Source organism: Mya arenaria, chromosome 5 (genome assembly GCF_026914265.1).
Source record: "Mya arenaria isolate MELC-2E11 chromosome 5, ASM2691426v1".
NCBI lineage: Eukaryota > Metazoa > Mollusca > Bivalvia > Myida > Myidae > Mya > Mya arenaria.
The window spans coordinates 18,302,351-18,321,176 of NC_069126.1; the positions used below are offsets into that span (position 1 = coordinate 18,302,351).

At 35.0% G+C, this 18,826-nt stretch overlaps 1 protein-coding gene across 4 annotated transcripts; it reads right to left on the reverse strand.

The window, feature by feature from the left end:
- Window positions 1-6,810: 6,810 nt before the first annotated feature.
- Window positions 6,811-17,375, reverse strand: LOC128235018 (peroxidasin homolog). Of its 4 annotated transcripts, none has more exons than XM_052949701.1 (12): window positions 17,227-17,375; window positions 15,465-15,587; window positions 14,337-14,621; window positions 12,938-13,107; window positions 11,910-12,018; window positions 11,724-11,765; window positions 11,437-11,637; window positions 11,079-11,130; window positions 10,760-10,842; window positions 9,571-9,624; window positions 9,348-9,385; window positions 6,811-9,053 (listed from the first exon to the last, which is right to left on the reverse strand). In XM_052949701.1, the coding sequence occupies exons 1-11, from the start codon at window positions 17,285-17,287 to the stop codon at window positions 9,378-9,380; spliced, it is 1,188 nt and encodes a 395-aa protein (XP_052805661.1). In that variant the 5' UTR covers window positions 17,288-17,375; the 3' UTR covers window positions 6,811-9,053; window positions 9,348-9,377. The 4 variants fall into 4 exon arrangements, with proteins under 4 accessions (XP_052805661.1, XP_052805659.1, XP_052805658.1 ...); XM_052949699.1 differs by having other exon boundaries at window positions 15,465-15,758; XM_052949698.1 differs by lacking the exon at window positions 17,227-17,375 and adding an exon at window positions 16,848-16,961 and having other exon boundaries at window positions 15,465-15,758.
- Between the last annotated feature and the right edge of the window lie 1,451 nt (window positions 17,376-18,826).

Genomic DNA, 18,826 nt, shown 5'->3' on the forward strand with positions numbered 1-18,826 from the left:
GTCACATCTAAAATTACTCCCCAACTCAATCGCATAGAACACTAAACCCCATGCCATGGGGACCAAATGCTCATAGACGTAAATATTGAATAAATGAAATAGAACTTGCATAATGACATTACTCTGATGAATATGATCAATGAGCATGGACTTTGTTTTATTTATAATGCATATTGTGTTTCGTATAAAAATATATTTGTACAACAAGTTACACTATATAGTAATTTAAAGTAACATTTATACGTATAAAACAATTGGCGAGCTGACAAGCTGTTTTAAATTGACAGGATGATATACAACTATTACCAAATAGTGTCTCTGATATTTCTGAAACAAATGTCATCCGATTATTAAAAAATATTAAATAATGTTAGCCATGCGTTTGTATAACAATATAGCACTTAAACTTATTTTAATTATATTTATGTATTAAGTGTATTATCTGTTGAAAATGTGCGGCTCTTTACGTGGTGTATATTGTATATAAATTTATGGTTATTTAGTGCCAAATTAACGGTTTTTGTTACACATATGACATCATGTCGTATTAGCATCATATATTTTGTGATCAAAATAATATGTCAATGTATGAACGGACTGTCTGTTTCGTCTGTGATCTTTTTTGAGTTACTTTACAGAAATGACAGTTTTTTAAACAAAATAACTGGTAATGTTGGAAATACACTAAATGCCAATATTGGCGTTTTTATTTGATCAACGAACAGACTTAAAATATCTGTCATGTGTTCCCGTTCCGGATAGTAAAATCCGACCCGAGTGCACCTAAATTGCCAGGTAACGAGGCATGCAGAGTTACAGGAAACACAGCGTGCTCGAAGGTCGGATTTTACTATACGGAACGGACACACAATGTGGAAAATGCATAGAAAAGCGCATTTTTTACATTTCACCAAAAGCGCATGCTTTTTTGACGTCATGTTTTAAAGATATATTTTTGTAGAGTTAATGTTTATTGAACTCATCTAATAAAATCTTATAATTATGTTTTCATTAAGAGTATAATAAAAGAAATAAACGAGGTGCCAGATGGAGTTATCCAGCACGGCTGAATTCACCGGATATGCCTATCCGGTGTGCTAGAAAAAATAATTTCATTTCTAACGTTTATTCACACACTTTGATTTAATTATATTCGTACACTTCATTTCAAAGGTAAATGAGTGTAGTTCCACAACAGCGAGATGTGTCGACTAAGGTGACCTTTTGCAATTTCCCTCATGGCGGTCTTGTTCTACAATAAACCCAGTTATGCAAGTTTAGCTTGTTTGAATGTTTAGATCGTTATTTTGGAAGAAAGTTTCCTGGTTTGGCTAATACGACTTTATTGGCTCAAGACTAAATGCAAGTCATCGTAATTCAATATAAACTTTTAAGTACGTAAATTGCCGAAATCAATGACAAGTTGATCAAATTCCACATCTTGCTGCTGTTTTGATTATTTATCATATTTTTTTTCCCTCCACATTTTCTCTTAATGTTGAGCATTGGCTACCAATAATGGTCTTTGCATTAATACAGTGCCCATCATTCAATGCACAATTAATGCCTTATGTATATGCAGTAAACCTGTAATTTATTTTTTAAAGATAATGTGGGGTATGTATTGTTTGTCTTTGTTTTCTGCGATATGTTTTCAGTAACATCACCAACAATGTATTTGGTAGAGTAAAATTGAACACATACAACTGTTTTCCTATGAAAATGAAGTATATGCTATCCTAGCGTGTGCTTTAAAAAAACAACACCGAAAACGACAGACAATATAAATCTACCTAAAACGCTTATCTACACAGTTTGATTTAACCATATTTACACTTTTCATTCCAGACGTAAATGAATGTAGTTCCGGCACAGCGAGATGTACTCACACATGTACCAACACACAAGGCTCGTTCACATGTTCCTGTAATAGCGGATATATGTTATTGAGCAACGGCAGAACGTGTTCCGGTTTGTTCCCTAAAATATCAAAATGTGAATTGAATAGGAATGAAATACTAGTAGTCATGCTATGTTGTGGCTTTTGATCATAGGCTTGGTTAGTGAACACGATGGACAATCTTTATCTGTTCACTGGTCATTTAAGCATTTTTAACATGTAGTGTATTACGGATGGAAGGCAACATACCTTATTGATGAAGACAGCTTGATGTGTATATAGTATGTCTGTGTTTACTGCAATATTGTTTCAGTAACGTCACATAATAGGTATTTTTATAAAACAAAATTGACCATAAAACACTAATTACACTCAAAACGAAATTTAAAGCCATCCTAACGCGGGTGCTTTTATTTGATAAGACGACTGATTTTTTTCATTTTCCTAATGTTTATCCAGACTGTTTGATCAAACAATATTCACATATTTTATTCTAGATGTAAATGAGTGTAGTTTCGGCACAGCGAGATGTAGTCACATGTGCACCAACACACCAGGCTCATTCATATGTTTCTGTAGAAGCGTCTATATTCTATCTAGCGACAGCAGATCATGTTCTGGTTTGTTATCATTTAGTATCACAATCTTTATTTGTATTATTAACTAAGGTTGTCATCCTAGACTTGGACTGTTTTAGAACTGAGTGTTTTAAGGAAGCTCAACTTGATTATCCAAAGCAATTCTAAATAACTTCTAAATTATACGTTTGTCCACAGAATTTGATCTAACCATATGCAAACATTTTATTCTAGATGTAAATGAGTGAAGTTCGGGCACAGCAGGATGTAGTCACATATGCACCAACACAGCAGGCTCTTTCACATGTTCATGTAGAAGCGGCTATACTTTATCGGGCGACGGCAGATCATGTTCTGGTTTGTTCTCAATTACTGTCACAATATGTATGCAAAAAGCTGCAGAAACAAGCTCAGTAGCAAACAGTTTAAACATAAACCCGGTTGAATGACACTGGGTAAACACCAAAGACATAGAACATAAAATCACAAACAAGCTGTACTTGTATTGTCTTAACTTAAGTTGAGATCTTTACAGACGCCTGCCTCACAACTGACATACAGAAAGAACATCAAAAAGAAGTATTCCAATCACTAATACATTAAGTTAATTCTTACATACATCAGCAATTCAAATCCTGTGAAGTGTGGCTGACACTTTTAACAAAACACTCTTCAAATTGACAGTATAACGTTTGAACTCGAACACAAATGGATGGTCACAAAACAAAGCAGTATGTTTTAACATTCCTTTTTGACTGAGGTATGTTTGGCGAAATATTGTTATGCTCTTGTTCTACAATTAGTGCAGTTATGAAAGATAAGATCGTCTGAATTGTTAGCTCGCCATTTTTTGAAGAAAACGTCCTCAGCAGGCTATTAGTATTATTTTTGCTCAAACGTTATGTCCGTTTTAGTAGAACAGAACAGAACAGAACATTTATTTCCAAGAAGGTTATAGACCCATCTGGCAAAACATGTACATATACAATGGCGACAAAAGCAGCAATAACACAATAAACACAAATTTATGAAATAGAATTCATATAGATAAATAATATAAATACATAATTATACACGTATAGAGAGGTACACTAACATTGTGTACCTATTAACAAACAAATAGACGACAATTACAACAAACCTTTACTCATTACATGGAATACAACGTAGTGTTTCTGAATTCAAATGCTTTAAAAATATAAACACTTACATTTTTCAGAATAGCTTCATTTTCGATATTAAAGAGTTCCATTAATTTATACATACTGGGACGTTGTCTGTAATACCTAGGAAGATATCTAACTCTGAGTTCAGTATACAATGTGCACTCTAAAACAAAATGATACTCGTCTTCTAATAAATTACAAATGGTACATATACGTTCGTTTAATGGTGTTGATTGCGGTCTATTCCATCTACCTGTTCCAATGCTTAATATGTGTGAGGATAGCCGCAATTTAGACATAGACTTACGGAACTTTGTAACATTTGATATTTTGAGGTATGGCTGAAGTCTAAAACTTGATACATTAATATAAAATCGAGCTCTACTCGATGCATTAAGTCTACCATGCCAATCCTGGATGTAATCTTTTAGCCGCTGTTTCACTTATGACAAAAATAATTCAACATTGCCTATTTTTTGATAAAACCATGCATCAAATAAACCTAAACTACAAAGAAGGTCTTTAGTAAGTGAACTTCAATTCGGCTTGTTTGCATTTCGCTCCATGTCATTTTTAAGCATAATATAAACCTTTCTTATGTATTTCTGATTATCTGTATACAATAGTTTTACCCAGTATTTAATTATATTCATATATCGAATTGTTTTAAAACTTAACCTTCCTAATTCTCCGTAAATAAAATCATTTTGGGTTGTCTTTTTGACACCGAGTATACGTTTACAGAACTGTAGATCAACTCTTTCAACTGCATTACCTTGGACAAAACCCCAAACTTCTCCTGCATAATTTAAAATTGGGGCAATAAGTTTGTCAAATAGATCAAGTCTATGCTTTACTGATAGACAAGTGAACTTATAAAGATATTTATTCATTTGGAAAATGGCTTTAAGCGCTTGGCCTGCTAATGTAGTTTGGGCATCCGAAAAAGATCCTCCTTTACTAAACACAATACCAAGATATGAAAACCCATTGGTGATTCCTAATTCCTCGTTATTGTAATAAAACTTTAAATCATTTCTCAATCTTCCTGCCTTACTAAATATCATAATTTTTGTTTTAACGGTATTAACAACTAATTTCCATTTATTGCAATATTCTAGTAGAGCATCTAAACTTAACTGAAGCTCATTTGCTGAGTTGGCAAATATAACAATATCATCAGCATATAAAATAAGGAATATCTTAAACATATCGACATCAATCCCATCTAAACCTTTATGTATAAAAATATCTTCTATGTCATTCAGAAACATCGAGAAAAGAAAAGGAGACAAACGTTTTCCTTGTCTCACACCAAGAGTACAATTAAATCCATCGCCTAAAACATTATTATGTTTAACCTTTGATTTGACCAATTCGTACATGGATTTAATTATATTCAACATATTACCCCTAATTCTAAGCTTTATCAATTTATACCACAGATTGTCTCTCACTACATAATCAAAGGCTTTTGTATAATCTATAAAAGCGCAGTATAAACGTTTGTTTTGATTCAACATATGAGTTATAATGCCATGCAGGACGAAAATATTATCAACAGTTCCCATACGTGATCTAAATCCCGCCTGAGCTTCTATATATACATTATATGTTTCTGCCCAATCAGTCAATTTATTATTTAATATTCTCGTAAAAAGTTTACCAACAGTACTCAGCAATGTGTTTCCTCGGTAGTTATTCTCATCATTGATATTACCCTTTTTATGCAACGGTATAACAAAACCCTCAGACCATGCCGGTGGAAAATACCCTATTTCAAAAAGCTTATTAAACAAAGTAAGAAGATGTGGCAACAAGACGGATTTCCCATGAATGAAAAATTCATTTATATGCATATCTGGACCCCCACTTTTGTTAGTATTCAATTGTGTTAAAGCATTTAGTAAACAATCAGAGCTGATGGGCATATTCAATTCTGCAATCATAACATCAAACTCATGTTTCTCATATCTATCTATAACATCAACAACATCCTCGTCTACGCAGAAAAAGGGATCAGTAGGATTATTCACACTCTTAAAATAGCGTTCAAATGTATCTATTGAAATATTAGTACTCTTGATATAAGCACAACCTTTTAACATATTCCAGTATGTTTTTTTCATTTTTAAATCTTGACTCGTTTAATCTCTTTGTTTGTAATTTATCATGATTTAACTTTTTTGACGAACACATATTTTATATTGAGATCTAGCAATTACCATAGTTTTTCGATTTCCCTCTGATTTATCTAATTTATACAGACTTAACATGCTATAGAAACTCCTTCTTTTTATATAACAATCCTCATCAAACCATGGCTTGTCAGAAGTAATAGTGGCATATTCATTATGACTTGTATCTGAATGCACATAACATTTGCGCTTAAAGGGTTTTGCTGAATCATATAAAATTGACGAAAAGTCAGAAATACATAAATCAATTTCATTTGCCGAGTTAGCCTCTTGTATCCTTTGATTACACGATTGTAATTTATCTAGTGTTTCCTGGTTTGATAAATTTTGCAAGAATGCATCTCTTTTATCACAATCCCAAACGAATTTACTATTAACTGAGCTACGAGTTCTATCTTCAATGATGTTAACTGAGATAGGTTTGTTAAATAGCAAAGACAATTTAACAGCACAATGATCAGAGAGTATGTTCGGTGATTCAACTACAAAACTCGATACATGCTTAAATAAATTCTGTGTTGTCAAAACAAAGTCTACAACACTTGAACCCCGACTTCCAATGTGCGTAAAATTGCCCTCTTTATCTCTATCAAATCGACCATTTAAAATACTTAATCCGGTTTCTTTACATAAATCTAACAGCATTAATCCATAATTATTTAGCCTCCCTTTATCTTTTGAACATCGTGTGAACGGTACATCAGTTATATAATTATTTGGTAACAAATCATTAAAGTGAATATAATTATCGTCTGTGACAAAATCCGGCCTATCTGAAGTATGAGCATTTAAATCACCACAAAGCACAAAATAAAAAGAGTTGACATTCTTAGCTTCAAGATCCGTTATAAATGAAAGTAACCGATCGAATGTGTGAGTTTCAATCAAACTCTGGCGACTATTATTTTCTGGTACAACATATGTTAAACAGAAATATAGATCCTTATCTAAACCCAACGACACACTTCTGATTTTTATACATAAAATATCGTCAATACTCGTAAATATTAATGTTTCATTTGTAACATAAGTGTTTCTCAAAAAAACAATTATGCCCCCTGAAGAACGTTTAGTATTTTGCTTATGTTCATGCCTATTTAAAACATAACATTCAAAATTGTCAATATGTAAATCAGAAAAGTCATTAGTCCAGGTTTCCGTCAAAAGAATTATATCATTTGATTGAAAAATATTTATCAACTCAGTAGAGTGTAACTTATTCGTTCGTCTGCTAGTGAGACCCTGTACATTTAACAGCGTACATCTCAGCGTGACCTTCTCGTCAGTACACTATGCGGTGATCGGCTGATCACGTTCCGCTGGTTGACCACCGCTGTCAACACCGGGTGTATTTTTAGAAGTGGGTAAAACCTGGCTATTGTCATTATCTCGAGATCTACTGACACTTAGCTTTTTATAAGGTTTCGCAGATTAAGACCATTTTTCGGACCTAGCTACAGCACGGGGGTACGGGATCTGCCTCGCGTAGGGGTGTCTATGTCACTATTTAATAATGGATTTCCTTCGTCACAATGCACAGTTTTTAGTTCAGTTTCACAAGTGGATTTCCTTACCGGTGCTGGAATCTGTGGTGCGGCCATGCCATGACCAACAGGCTTTGGTACAACAAACTTAGCTGGTGTGATGACGGTCTCCATGGGTACCCTGAGCTGCTGTCTGGTGGCCACACTCGCCTGTGTGTCCGTGGTGATGGTGTCTGTCTGCTGTGAATCGCACGATTGGGAGCTGTCTTGAGACGTAATTATCATGGGTTCGACACTAGAAGGTTCGTGCGTAGATACCGGAAGTAGAGACCCAACTTGAGCGGGGGTATCACTATCACTATCAACAGGATGGGCCGCCACCGGACAGTCGGAAGTGTCATTTAGTGCCGACCGATTTATGCGCGGGTTACTTATGTGACCAATATCATTCAATGACACTATCCGGTTTGCCCCAACTAAGCGATTCCAATCAGGAAACTCGTCACGTACGATCTGCCCATCATGAATTAGTTTTGCAGGATATACGATCTGCGCCCTAGATCTTGGATATTCCCTCTTGGTATCTTTAAGATGAGGCCACAGGCGGCTGCGCGCTTCCTGTATCTCGCGGGGAAAATCCATGTCTATGGAAAAGGGAGTGCCTTTAAGAAGACGAACATTGCCCATCACATGGTCAATATCCCCATAGTCTCGGAAATTTGCTATAACGGGCCTACTCTGGAAACGCCTGTTTTGGGCGCGTGCGATGTAGATATTCCTCGCGTCTATAGACAGTCTATTGTGAAGAAAATCTCGGACGATTTGGACACAATTCTCACCAGGATTTTCTACAAAGCCACGGAATATAAGATTATTTCTCCTAGACCTTGCCTCTAGGTCGATAGATTTGTAGGCTAAAGTTTTCAAAACGTCCGTTTGTGAATTTGTCGCACGAATCACTTGATTAAGTTTATCATTTACACCTGTAATGTTTTGTTGGAAGGAATGTAGTGTTATACTAGTGTGTACTTGCTCGTTCCTGATGAACCTCAGCTCATCGAACATATGTAACAACTTGCTGTCCAATGACCCATGAACAAAGTCTTCCCTTGAAGTGCTTGAACTTATTGATGTCTCTTTGTTTGGACATTCCCGCGTATCTAATACTTCAAACCGGTTATGAGTGACAATGTTCTCCATTTTTAAAGATCCAAAAACAATAAAACACTCCAAAATACTAGCTCTAGTTACTTAATAAATTGTAAATCCGTTTTATCCTCAAATAATGAGCAAACTGTTAAGATTATCACTAAAACTTGAATTTTTCAGCCCAGGTAGAAAAAGGTCTGACCACCTGCCGCCATTTTTAATCCCTTATTAATAAAGATAGTGCGTAAAAAAGCATGAAATAAAATATGATTTCAGTGCAAGTTCGTATTGTCATTAGTTGTCATAGAAAAAAGTATATTTTCATGAATGGCTGCCACTCGCGAAAATAGTTTTTTTACGATGGACTGGGGTGAAATAAAATACGATACTTTCACTGAAATCAACAAACATACTGTATATATATCACTGAAAACTTTAACGGAACACTTTCAATGGACTTTCAGAAGATAGTCCTTTCATATTCTTGTTCAATATGTTCATGCTCACAAATATTTGAATCAATTATCAATATCGAAAGACTCTTGCTCAGTTGACTGTCCAGACGAAGAATCAAGGCACTGAAATTGAAATGACATGATACATCATTATCATTAAAGCAGATGCCTCAAGAGTGCTTGTTTTGTGTTAAATAGGTCTCGTCATATTTTCAGGAAAAGTTATCACAGCGGTGAAAACAATTTAAGTTGGGACATCTTTTGCATGATACATTATCTGACTTTGATCAGAACTATTATTATTTTAATTCATACAAGTGAGTATTGGAAACGTAATTGATATAAGAATTTGTCATTATTATTTGATTGACGTTACGCTATTATGCCTTATACGTTTATAGTCTCGAAAATACTTACGAGAGGAACATAAGTACGTAATTTCTGTCGTTACACACCTGGATATAAAAAATGTTTTAACATTAACATGTTGTCTACCTCAGTAAGATATACTTAAACCAAAAGCATTTTACTTCACTTTTTATAGTCCAAAAACACAATGGTTTTAAAAGGATAACAGTGAGATTGTTTTCTTACACTAATTTTTTACTTTGTTATCGTATATTTTTTTAAGTTTGCATACTCGTGAGGTAGTCTGGACTGTTCTGATCAGAGATCGGCTCAGTGTAGTGGTCCGCTGTGGACGAAAGAAACACTTAAAAAATATTGTTTAAAAGTCAATAACATAAAATAATATTCGATATAAATAGCAGCACAACACTTTTGTTGTCTTACTGATAGTATGCTTATAATACCTCTATTTACAGTTTACGAAAAGAAAGCCTTTCTTCTTTTTGGCATATTTTAAAGACATGAACTTGTTTATTGCAATATTTATAGTTTAATACCATTCTTTCATAGCAACCATACAGGTTTCTCACTTTTAGTTTAATGTGTCTGAGTATTCGTGGAAAGTGCTTGCTTTGAACCCATATATAATGTTTTGGTTTCACTCGTGAATATTCTTGGAAAGTTTATAAAGAATGGCAAGATCATTGAGTAATTTTCATGATTACCTTATATTTAAAATCCAAGCCATACCAACCTATTGTATAATAGTTGCAGATGTATATTATGAATGTCAATAAAATGTCTGTCGGTCTATATTGAACAAAAAATCTTTACGCCAGTACCAATTAGCTGCTATAAGACACCAAGGTTACGGTCACATTATACTTTGATTTCCTTGTAGTCGACGACTTTTTAGTACGCTCGTTTCTAAAACACTCTTTAAATCACCCAATCAAATATTCCGTATATCTAGTAAACTGACAAGGTACCCACGGTTATCCTTGGATATTCCTTCTTCTATGTAAACTATATTTGTCAGATATGTAAATAGATATTTATGCCATGGGAATCAGTAAAATTGATCAATACATTTTATTCAGCATTACTTATCAGAATGAGGGCATTTTGAATAGGTGCGACATACACACTGCAGAATCATGAGGACTATGTTTTCATTTTGTTGTTATGGTTGTGTTGTTGTTGTTGTTGTTGTTGTTGTTGTTGTTGTTGTTGTTGTTGTTGTGTTGGTGGTGCTTGTGTTTGCGGTGATGATGATGATGATATTGTTGTTGTTGTTGTGGCGATGGTGTTTGTGGTGGTGATTTTGATATTGCCATTGTTGGTGGTAGTGATGGTGGTGTTTGTGGAGGTTGTGGTGGTCATGGTTGTGATGATAGTCTAATCATTAAAAAAATATATAATTATGAGAGCATACAGTGCGTGTTAATTGAGCATATAATTTAATTGTCATCCAAATTTACCATATAACTCTGTATAAGGTGAGTCTGCGACCATTTCCGGCTCCATGCGATTGTAGGGCGGGACAGGAAGCTGTCTATCCATGCTAATAATCCATAAAATGAACAATGTTTATGTATATTTAGAACTGTATTTTGCAGTGGACAGGTTGCCAAAATAGTTACAAAATACATGTTATGGTCATAACGCTTACAGGTATAATACGTAATAACGTAATATTTCTAAAAGACATGGTTTGCGGACGGTCTTGGACAAAATAACATTTTTTTCACATATAACCTAACAGACTTCATCCTCTCGAAATATGCATAAGTAGTTTACCTTGGGTGAGCCAACGAATGAATGTCATTCTTCGCATGTGCTTTTGACGATTCTGTAAAGGTGAATTCGACGGATCTTCTTTTATGTTATTAGGTGCATACAAACTATATTAAAGTTAACATCAATATTGGATCTTAGCATAATAACATGGCAGCGTTCTTGAAAAGGCTTTGCTTGTGTTCACCAAAATTATTTTGTTTTATTTGAGGGAACATGCATGTGCATGTAATATCAGTAGACTAAACATTGTAGGCCATATCTCAAACTTAAAATGAGAAATCCAAATATATTATTGTTTTGAGAAAATATATTTCAATTGCATCACTTAGTTACTATACTTTGAAGGCAATATTTTTACCTTGCTCAGCTGTCTTTGTAATAGTTGACGACTGCCGATAACGTAGGAAGAACAAAAGACCGATAGCAAACAGGGTTGCAGCAAGCAGCCAGCCAATTACAGTAGCAACTATTAGTCCTTGGTTTGCAACAGAGGGACAAGCAACTGTCGCCGAGGTGACAGTGTTTGATGGTGTCGTCGTAGTTATTTTGAAAGTCAGGTCTAAAATTAAATTGAAATTGTATTACTTCGAAGGAAATTTATAAAATTTATCATGCAAAAGAGTAAATCAAGGTTAACAAAAATACCTGGATTGAAACATTCCGCGCAGTCACCCGGAAAGACTGGATCTGAAAACGCAAACATATTTCTTTAAAGTGAAAATGAAAGTGAAATGTATCTAAATTGAGAGTATTTAGCGGAAGAAGACAGAAAAATTATCATATACAGTTAACTGAGATGCAATGATAAACCATAGGTAATATAGAACATACTTTCCACATTTAGTACAAAATCTCTGGAGTCCCTGGTATCGCGACTTTCCTGACCAGAAGGCGTCATTGTATTTTGGGCATTGCAAGTATACATACCAGCATCGTATGCCTGAAATGTTAAATTTTCAAAACAATTTATATTTGAGTATAGGGTTGGGATGAACCTATCTTACACGACCGGCCATGGTAGATGCTTTCTCTCCCACCTCAATTAAACAAAATAAAGTTAACATATATTTTTTCCGCTGGAACTCTTTTGGCATAGGGGGGTGCCAGATGAAATTTTCCAGCACGGCTGAATTCAACGGAAATGCCTATCCGGTGTGCTAGAATATAAGTATTTTCCATGGCCGAGAGTGTAAGATAGGTTCATTCCGACCCGAGCGTAGGGTGTTTTGCGGATACAAGGTTTACCGAGTTTCCGCAAAACACCCTGCTCGAGGGTCGGGATGAACCTATCTTACACGAGCGGCTACGGCAGATGCTTTTTCTCCCACCTCAGTTAAACAAAATTAAGAAAAAAATGTATTTTTTTGCTGGAACTCTTTTGTGCTAAGTGAAAATAAAAGCGTATGGATATGTGATAATTCGTGGTTGTCATGGATATGCGCGCAGTTTTTCGGGTTATGTTAACAGTCAAATCGATATTTAAATAGTTCTGAACAGAGTGAGGCATTACTTCTTGAAATGTGCGCGAAAACTGTTTTATAGTGACATTTGAAGCGAGAAATAATCAATTAGCGACCTAAATATTGCCACAAAGCAAGGTTTCCATGATGCTACCTACGACAGTCTTCAACAAGGGAGGTAATTACAATGTGGCGACCATTAAAAGGAGTTCCATACGAGCATTTTATCTTCGCCCGTGGGCAAGATAAGAATTTCTAGCATGGTTAAATTATTGGATCTACCTATCTGAGGTGGGAGAAAAGGATTTCCAGCATGGTCATATATTTGGATATTCTTATCTGGAGTGGGAGATATGTTTGTCTTATTTGTATGGTGTATATATTTCTCCCTCAATGTACCTGAACGTTCTGTATGAAGAGCCTCCCACCCTGGTATGCAAAACTTGAGTTCCCTGCCTTTGTCCACCAAACTTGAGGTGCAGGGGCACCAGCTACCTTGCATTCGACATCTACGGTCTTACCGACAACTGACCGCACGTCCTCCGGTAGAGACCAGATGCCGGTTTTCTCTGTTTGTTTATTGAGAGCACAACATAAATGAAAGATAACCTTTAGCTCAAAAAATTATCGACAAAGAAAATATAACGTGTTTTTTTTCAAAAACTGAAAATCTCATGGAAATTTATTCACATTTCTTTATTGTCGTTTACACAACGGATTGGACTTGATCAGGGGTTGTATTCAAAATGCAACTTAATTTATTATTATGGTCATACATCACTAACTGCATTCATTGTATAGGTCCATCATCTATATCACGCAATCCGATTAGCTACATCGTTCTTATATCAAATTAAAAACAAAATCGAATTCCACCCAAGGATAATGCCAGTAATTTTTATGTATAAATCAATGTAAGACGTTTATTTATCACTTCATGTTTATATATGTTATGTGTAAAGGAATAATAATTCAAACTTTATTTTTATTAAAGTGAATTCGGTTTGATTATAGAAATGTGTACCAAAACTATTACTTTTTGAAACGCCCGCCAAACCGATAGACTGGCCGAATAATGGATCGGTAATACCCCCTTAAACTTGGCGTGTGCTCGGTCGTGACAATGTTATGTGTAACGATCGTTTATTTTCACATACGCTCATATATAAATATTGACTGCCTTGAGGGTGACAGTGCATATTGTCAACCTGAGGTAAATACTGTCGACCGAGGCGAAGCCGAGGTTGACAGTGTTTTCCGAAGGTTGACAATATGCACTGTCACCCTCAAGGCAGTCAATATCTATTTTATTATACCGAACAAAAACTGTAGTATTTTAAAGACTAAAAATACCATTTTCACTGACAGCTGCGAATCTTGCTGCCATTTTGGCAAGAATTGTCGGCTGGTAAACAAAGCGCTCAGGTGATACAGACTTTAAGTAAAATACTATCACTAAATCCCGTATTCGTACCGTATTGCCAATGTCATATGTTCTATAGAAGTGAGGTTTTATAATTAGTGTATTTTAAGGTTGCAACGCCATTTTTATATTAATCATATTTTTTCACATACAAATCCAACATGGCGGCGTATTTGTAGCGTATTTTCAATTTCATGACGTCAGAGGGTGACAGTGCGGCAGAGGGTGATAGTGCGGGGTGATAGTCGAAAATATTGCCCTGGCGTTTTAACTATATGTTCTATAGAAGTGAGGTATAATAATAGACTATATCATTGCAACAGTTAACAATTAAACATATCTTATACGTTATACATTTACGGACGAGACAAATACCTTGAACAATCATATTCTTTTTTTCAAAGATGGAATGGTGTTGCTGTGCTCCAACGGTGGGGAAAAGTGTCACCTCTGCGTAACAAACTCGCCAAATGGAATAAGTACTAGCAGACTGTGTGTACTTATAAACCCGTCCTCTCGCCTCTATGACGTCCACGGTATGGGTCGCTACCTTCCAGTAGTAGTTTGGTAAAGGAATACTGTCTGCATAGCAGAATAAGGTAAACGACTCTCCCAAAACGACAATATCTGGACCGGAGATAACTGGTCTCGAGGGTGGATCTTAAGTAACAAATTCGGGTTTATTAATTTAATGATATCGTATCTATTTTTAGCAAATACATAGCTTGTCACAGGCTAAAAATGTTATGCGGCCAGTTCGGGGATCGAACCCGGGACAGCCTGATTGCAAGTCAGGACATCTACCAACGTAGCTAACCGGCCTTGATAACTGCATACTGTGATTTGTATGAGACAGTTCTGTGACATGCATCCCCTCTGTGGTGGATTTGACACCGAGTTCCAAAAAAGAAACATACATGACCAGGGTGTGTTTCGATATCACCCAGGTCGTAAGTCCCTCTCATGTACTGGACACTTGTCAATGCAACATGTTGGGCGCCCAATGCCACAGGTTCAGAAAAATATGTGACCAGTCAGGGGGTTGCTTGCAATTCAGACGCTTTACCAACTGAGCTTCACGTACAGTGATAACTTTTTTGCGACAAAAACAATTCCACCACCAAAAAATTGCTTGAATTAAACTTATTTCGTCAGTTGGAGATTAATTTACAAGAATGTTTTGTAAGAGTTATACTTACACGCCATATGATCATTTAACGTGTAAACCAATTAATTTATTGAATTACATAAATATTTTATAACATATTCAATTTATTTTACGATAATATCAATGTTTTGACTTTAAAAGTCCTTTAACTTTGTATCAGTGTCTAAAATATCGTAGATTAAATATACGTGATGCAAATAGTGGTATATAATGTTCCGTATTCATTTATTTGCAAGCGCACTGTGGATATGAAATACTTTGTTTGTTTGTTCTTCATGCGATCGCCAATAAATGGGCCCAAAACCATTGCATATTCTGGTATACGTGTTACTTACATATAACACTGAGGTCGACTGAGATTGTGGCGCTTTCAGCTGTGCCGATGTTGCGTGCAGTACACGTATACCGACCATTAAACCGACGTTGTATGCTCGTAAACACGAGAAAGGCTCCGTCAACTGTAAATAAAGGATCGCCGTCTTTTGCCAAAGAGTACTTGATTTGGTCAAGGGGTGAATGGCAACTCAAATTCACCGCCGTACCTTCTATCACGTTAACGGTACTAGGAGCCTCGTTGCCATTTTCGAGATAAATCGCAAGGTTGTCTTGTAGCACGATTGCTTGTATGACTAAAATTATATAATACAACTAGTGTTGATATTTTTTTAATAGAATAGCATGTTTTATGGAAATATTGAAGATATCGAATAGGGCAATATTGAATTGTTGGTAGGTAGAACCCAGATGTCCGTTCCGTCATCAACTTGGGAGGGGGTGAAACACGAGGTTTAAGTGAACTTGTAAGTGTTGATACATGTGCATGTACATGTAAAGGTTGCAGTGCAGTTTAAGGCAGTCCACAGTGCAGAAGTCGATTAAAGGACCAAAACATAAATATTCTAAATGTTTCATGGTTTAATTAGTTTTAGATTACATATTCAGCAAGCAGAACACATACATGTAGTGCGTCATGTATAGGCGAAGTAAGAAATTTAAACTTACAAAATAGTATTTTATCAGATTTTCAATAAAAAAGCATTGGCATTTTTTCTTTATACAAAATGAATATGTTTACAAATAGTTAATACTTCCGAATCAACAATGTCGTTTAGCTTTTTGGTGTTGCAGCTAGCCTATTTTAAAAAGTAAATATAATCAACTATTTTCAGTACTTTATTGAATATCTTTCCACTTATCACCAAGAAGCCACAATACATTGTTGATTGGGTAGTCTTGGACATTTTGACACAAAAAACATAATTATATTGTCGACATACTTTTCTGGAAAAAAATGCAAATGATTTTTTTATCCCAAATCTCATATCCTTATTGCCCCAAAACACGTTACAAAGGATGTATGTTCGACTCCTGAAAAAATTGTTCCTCAAAACTAGATAAAACATAAACTTTTAAAACATTTAAATTTTGGACTTCCCCACCCACTTCGGCACTGTGAAAGGCCTTTAAACGCGTTTGCATTTATATTTGAACTTGTGCTTGTTTATCCCTGTTGTCGCAAAATTCACTTTCGTCATGCTATTATACATGTAATTCTAAACTTTTACAATGTACACACGACTGCGTGACGTAGAACACACACACTAGTGTACACGTACACCTCTCGAATATTAAGCGGTTTTCTTCTTTCATTTGATAAGGCAAGGGATCGTACGCATTTATTACACATCAAATAGCAATAAATTAATACGTGGACAAACCTGATAAATACGTAATCCAGAAACAAACACCTGTCATAAATATACAAATATATAGATAAAACATAAACTTTTAAAACATTTAAATTTCGGACTTCCCCACCCACTTCGGCACTGTGAAAGGCCTTTAAACGCGTTTGCATTTATATTTGAACTTGTGCTTGTTTATCCCTGTTGTCGCAAAATTCACTTTCGTCATGCTATTATACATGTAATTCTAAACTTTTACAATGTACACACGACTGCGTAACGTAGAACACACACACTAGTGTACACGTACACCTCTCGAATATTAAGCGGTTTTCTTCTTTCATTTTATAAGGCAAGCGATTGTACGTATTTATTACACATCAAATAGCAATAAATTAATACGTGGACAAACCTGATAAATACGTAATCCAGAAACAAACACCTGTCATAAATATACAAATAGAAGGAACCATTTTTAAGTTTGTAGTATAATTTAGTAAACGCGAACACTAATTTCACTATATACACACATGAAAGGATAAAAGTTTAAATTTAAGTAAGGTTACCCGTCACCATTGACTGAATATTTAGATCAAGTCATACTAAACGGGTAAACAAGTAAAAGTAATCATTTCTCATCATGTTGTATTAAAGAGCGTGGTGCGATTCATAAATATGATGTACATAGCATTTTTTAATACCAAACCGTTTACAAATATGCTAACTGACAGTTGGAGAACAGATCATTCTAAAGAAGTTCGAGAATCTTTACAGTCGAATACTTCATTTTAAGCCACGAAAGGCGGTTGAAAAAAGACAATATGAACTTAAAGCTGCACTCTAACAGATTTTGACACTTTTTTTTTTTTTTTTGAAAGAGCATTTTTTTGCGTTTATATCTGCAAGCCAGTGATTTAAGATTGTTGACAGGATAATCAGATCGTGAATTTAAGAAAATGCATAAAACATCAATTTTTGAATCTGCGATCTAATTTTTGTCAACATCCTTATATCTCTGGTCTCCATGAATTTTCGCTAAGTTTTGCTCGTTCCAAGACAAAAAATAAAAAAGTTGTCAAAACGTTCAATCTGTGAGAGTGCAGCTTTAAAGAAAACGAAATGTTGCAATGCTAACAGCATGATCAGCAGCTTGCGAGATACCTTCGGCCTCATACAATAATATCCATGGCATCCCCTTATAAAGTACAGAAAACATTGTATCTGAATCATCTTTTCCCTGCTGAATTTACATCATGGTTCTCCCATAGCTTCAGACAATGTTTGTATAATTAGCAAATTTATGTTTGAGGGTTATATAGTACACGATAGGAATTTTGGTTCAGTTAAAATATTAATAGATGATATGTGTATTTTGCTTTTAATACTTTGTTGTTATTATATGTAGGTGTATGAACTGTTTTATTTGCTCCCTGATGTCTATATGAGTCTTAAGCTGTTGCTAGCTAATCTTTGAAACATTTATTTATTAAGTTGTTTCGATGTATTTGTTAATAAAGAAACATCCTTGCATGCAACTGTGTTTTTTTTGTGGGTTTTTTTGTATTTGTTTTTGTTTGCTTTACTATTGCCTCGGCATCGTGCATGTACTTATACAAACATGGAATGACACAATGACTTACATACTAGTTTTCCCTACATCTTCTCTATGAACATTTAACTTTCATGCAATGGAATGAATTAAATTTCCATATTGAACATAGTACAGAACAGAGCAGAAATATTTTGTTACCCGTAAACTTAAAGCTGCACTCTCACAGATTGAACGTTTTGACAACTTTTTTTATGTTTTGTCTTTTTGCCATTTTTGCGAAAATCCATGGCCACCATTAATGTAAGACTGCTGACAAAAAATAAGATCGCGGATTTCTATATTTAAGTTCAAATATTGATGTTTCATGTATATTTCTTAAATCGTTAGTAACGGTTTAAGCCATAAAACATTAATTTTCGAACGGAAATGTAATAATCTACGATCTGATTTTTCGTCAGCA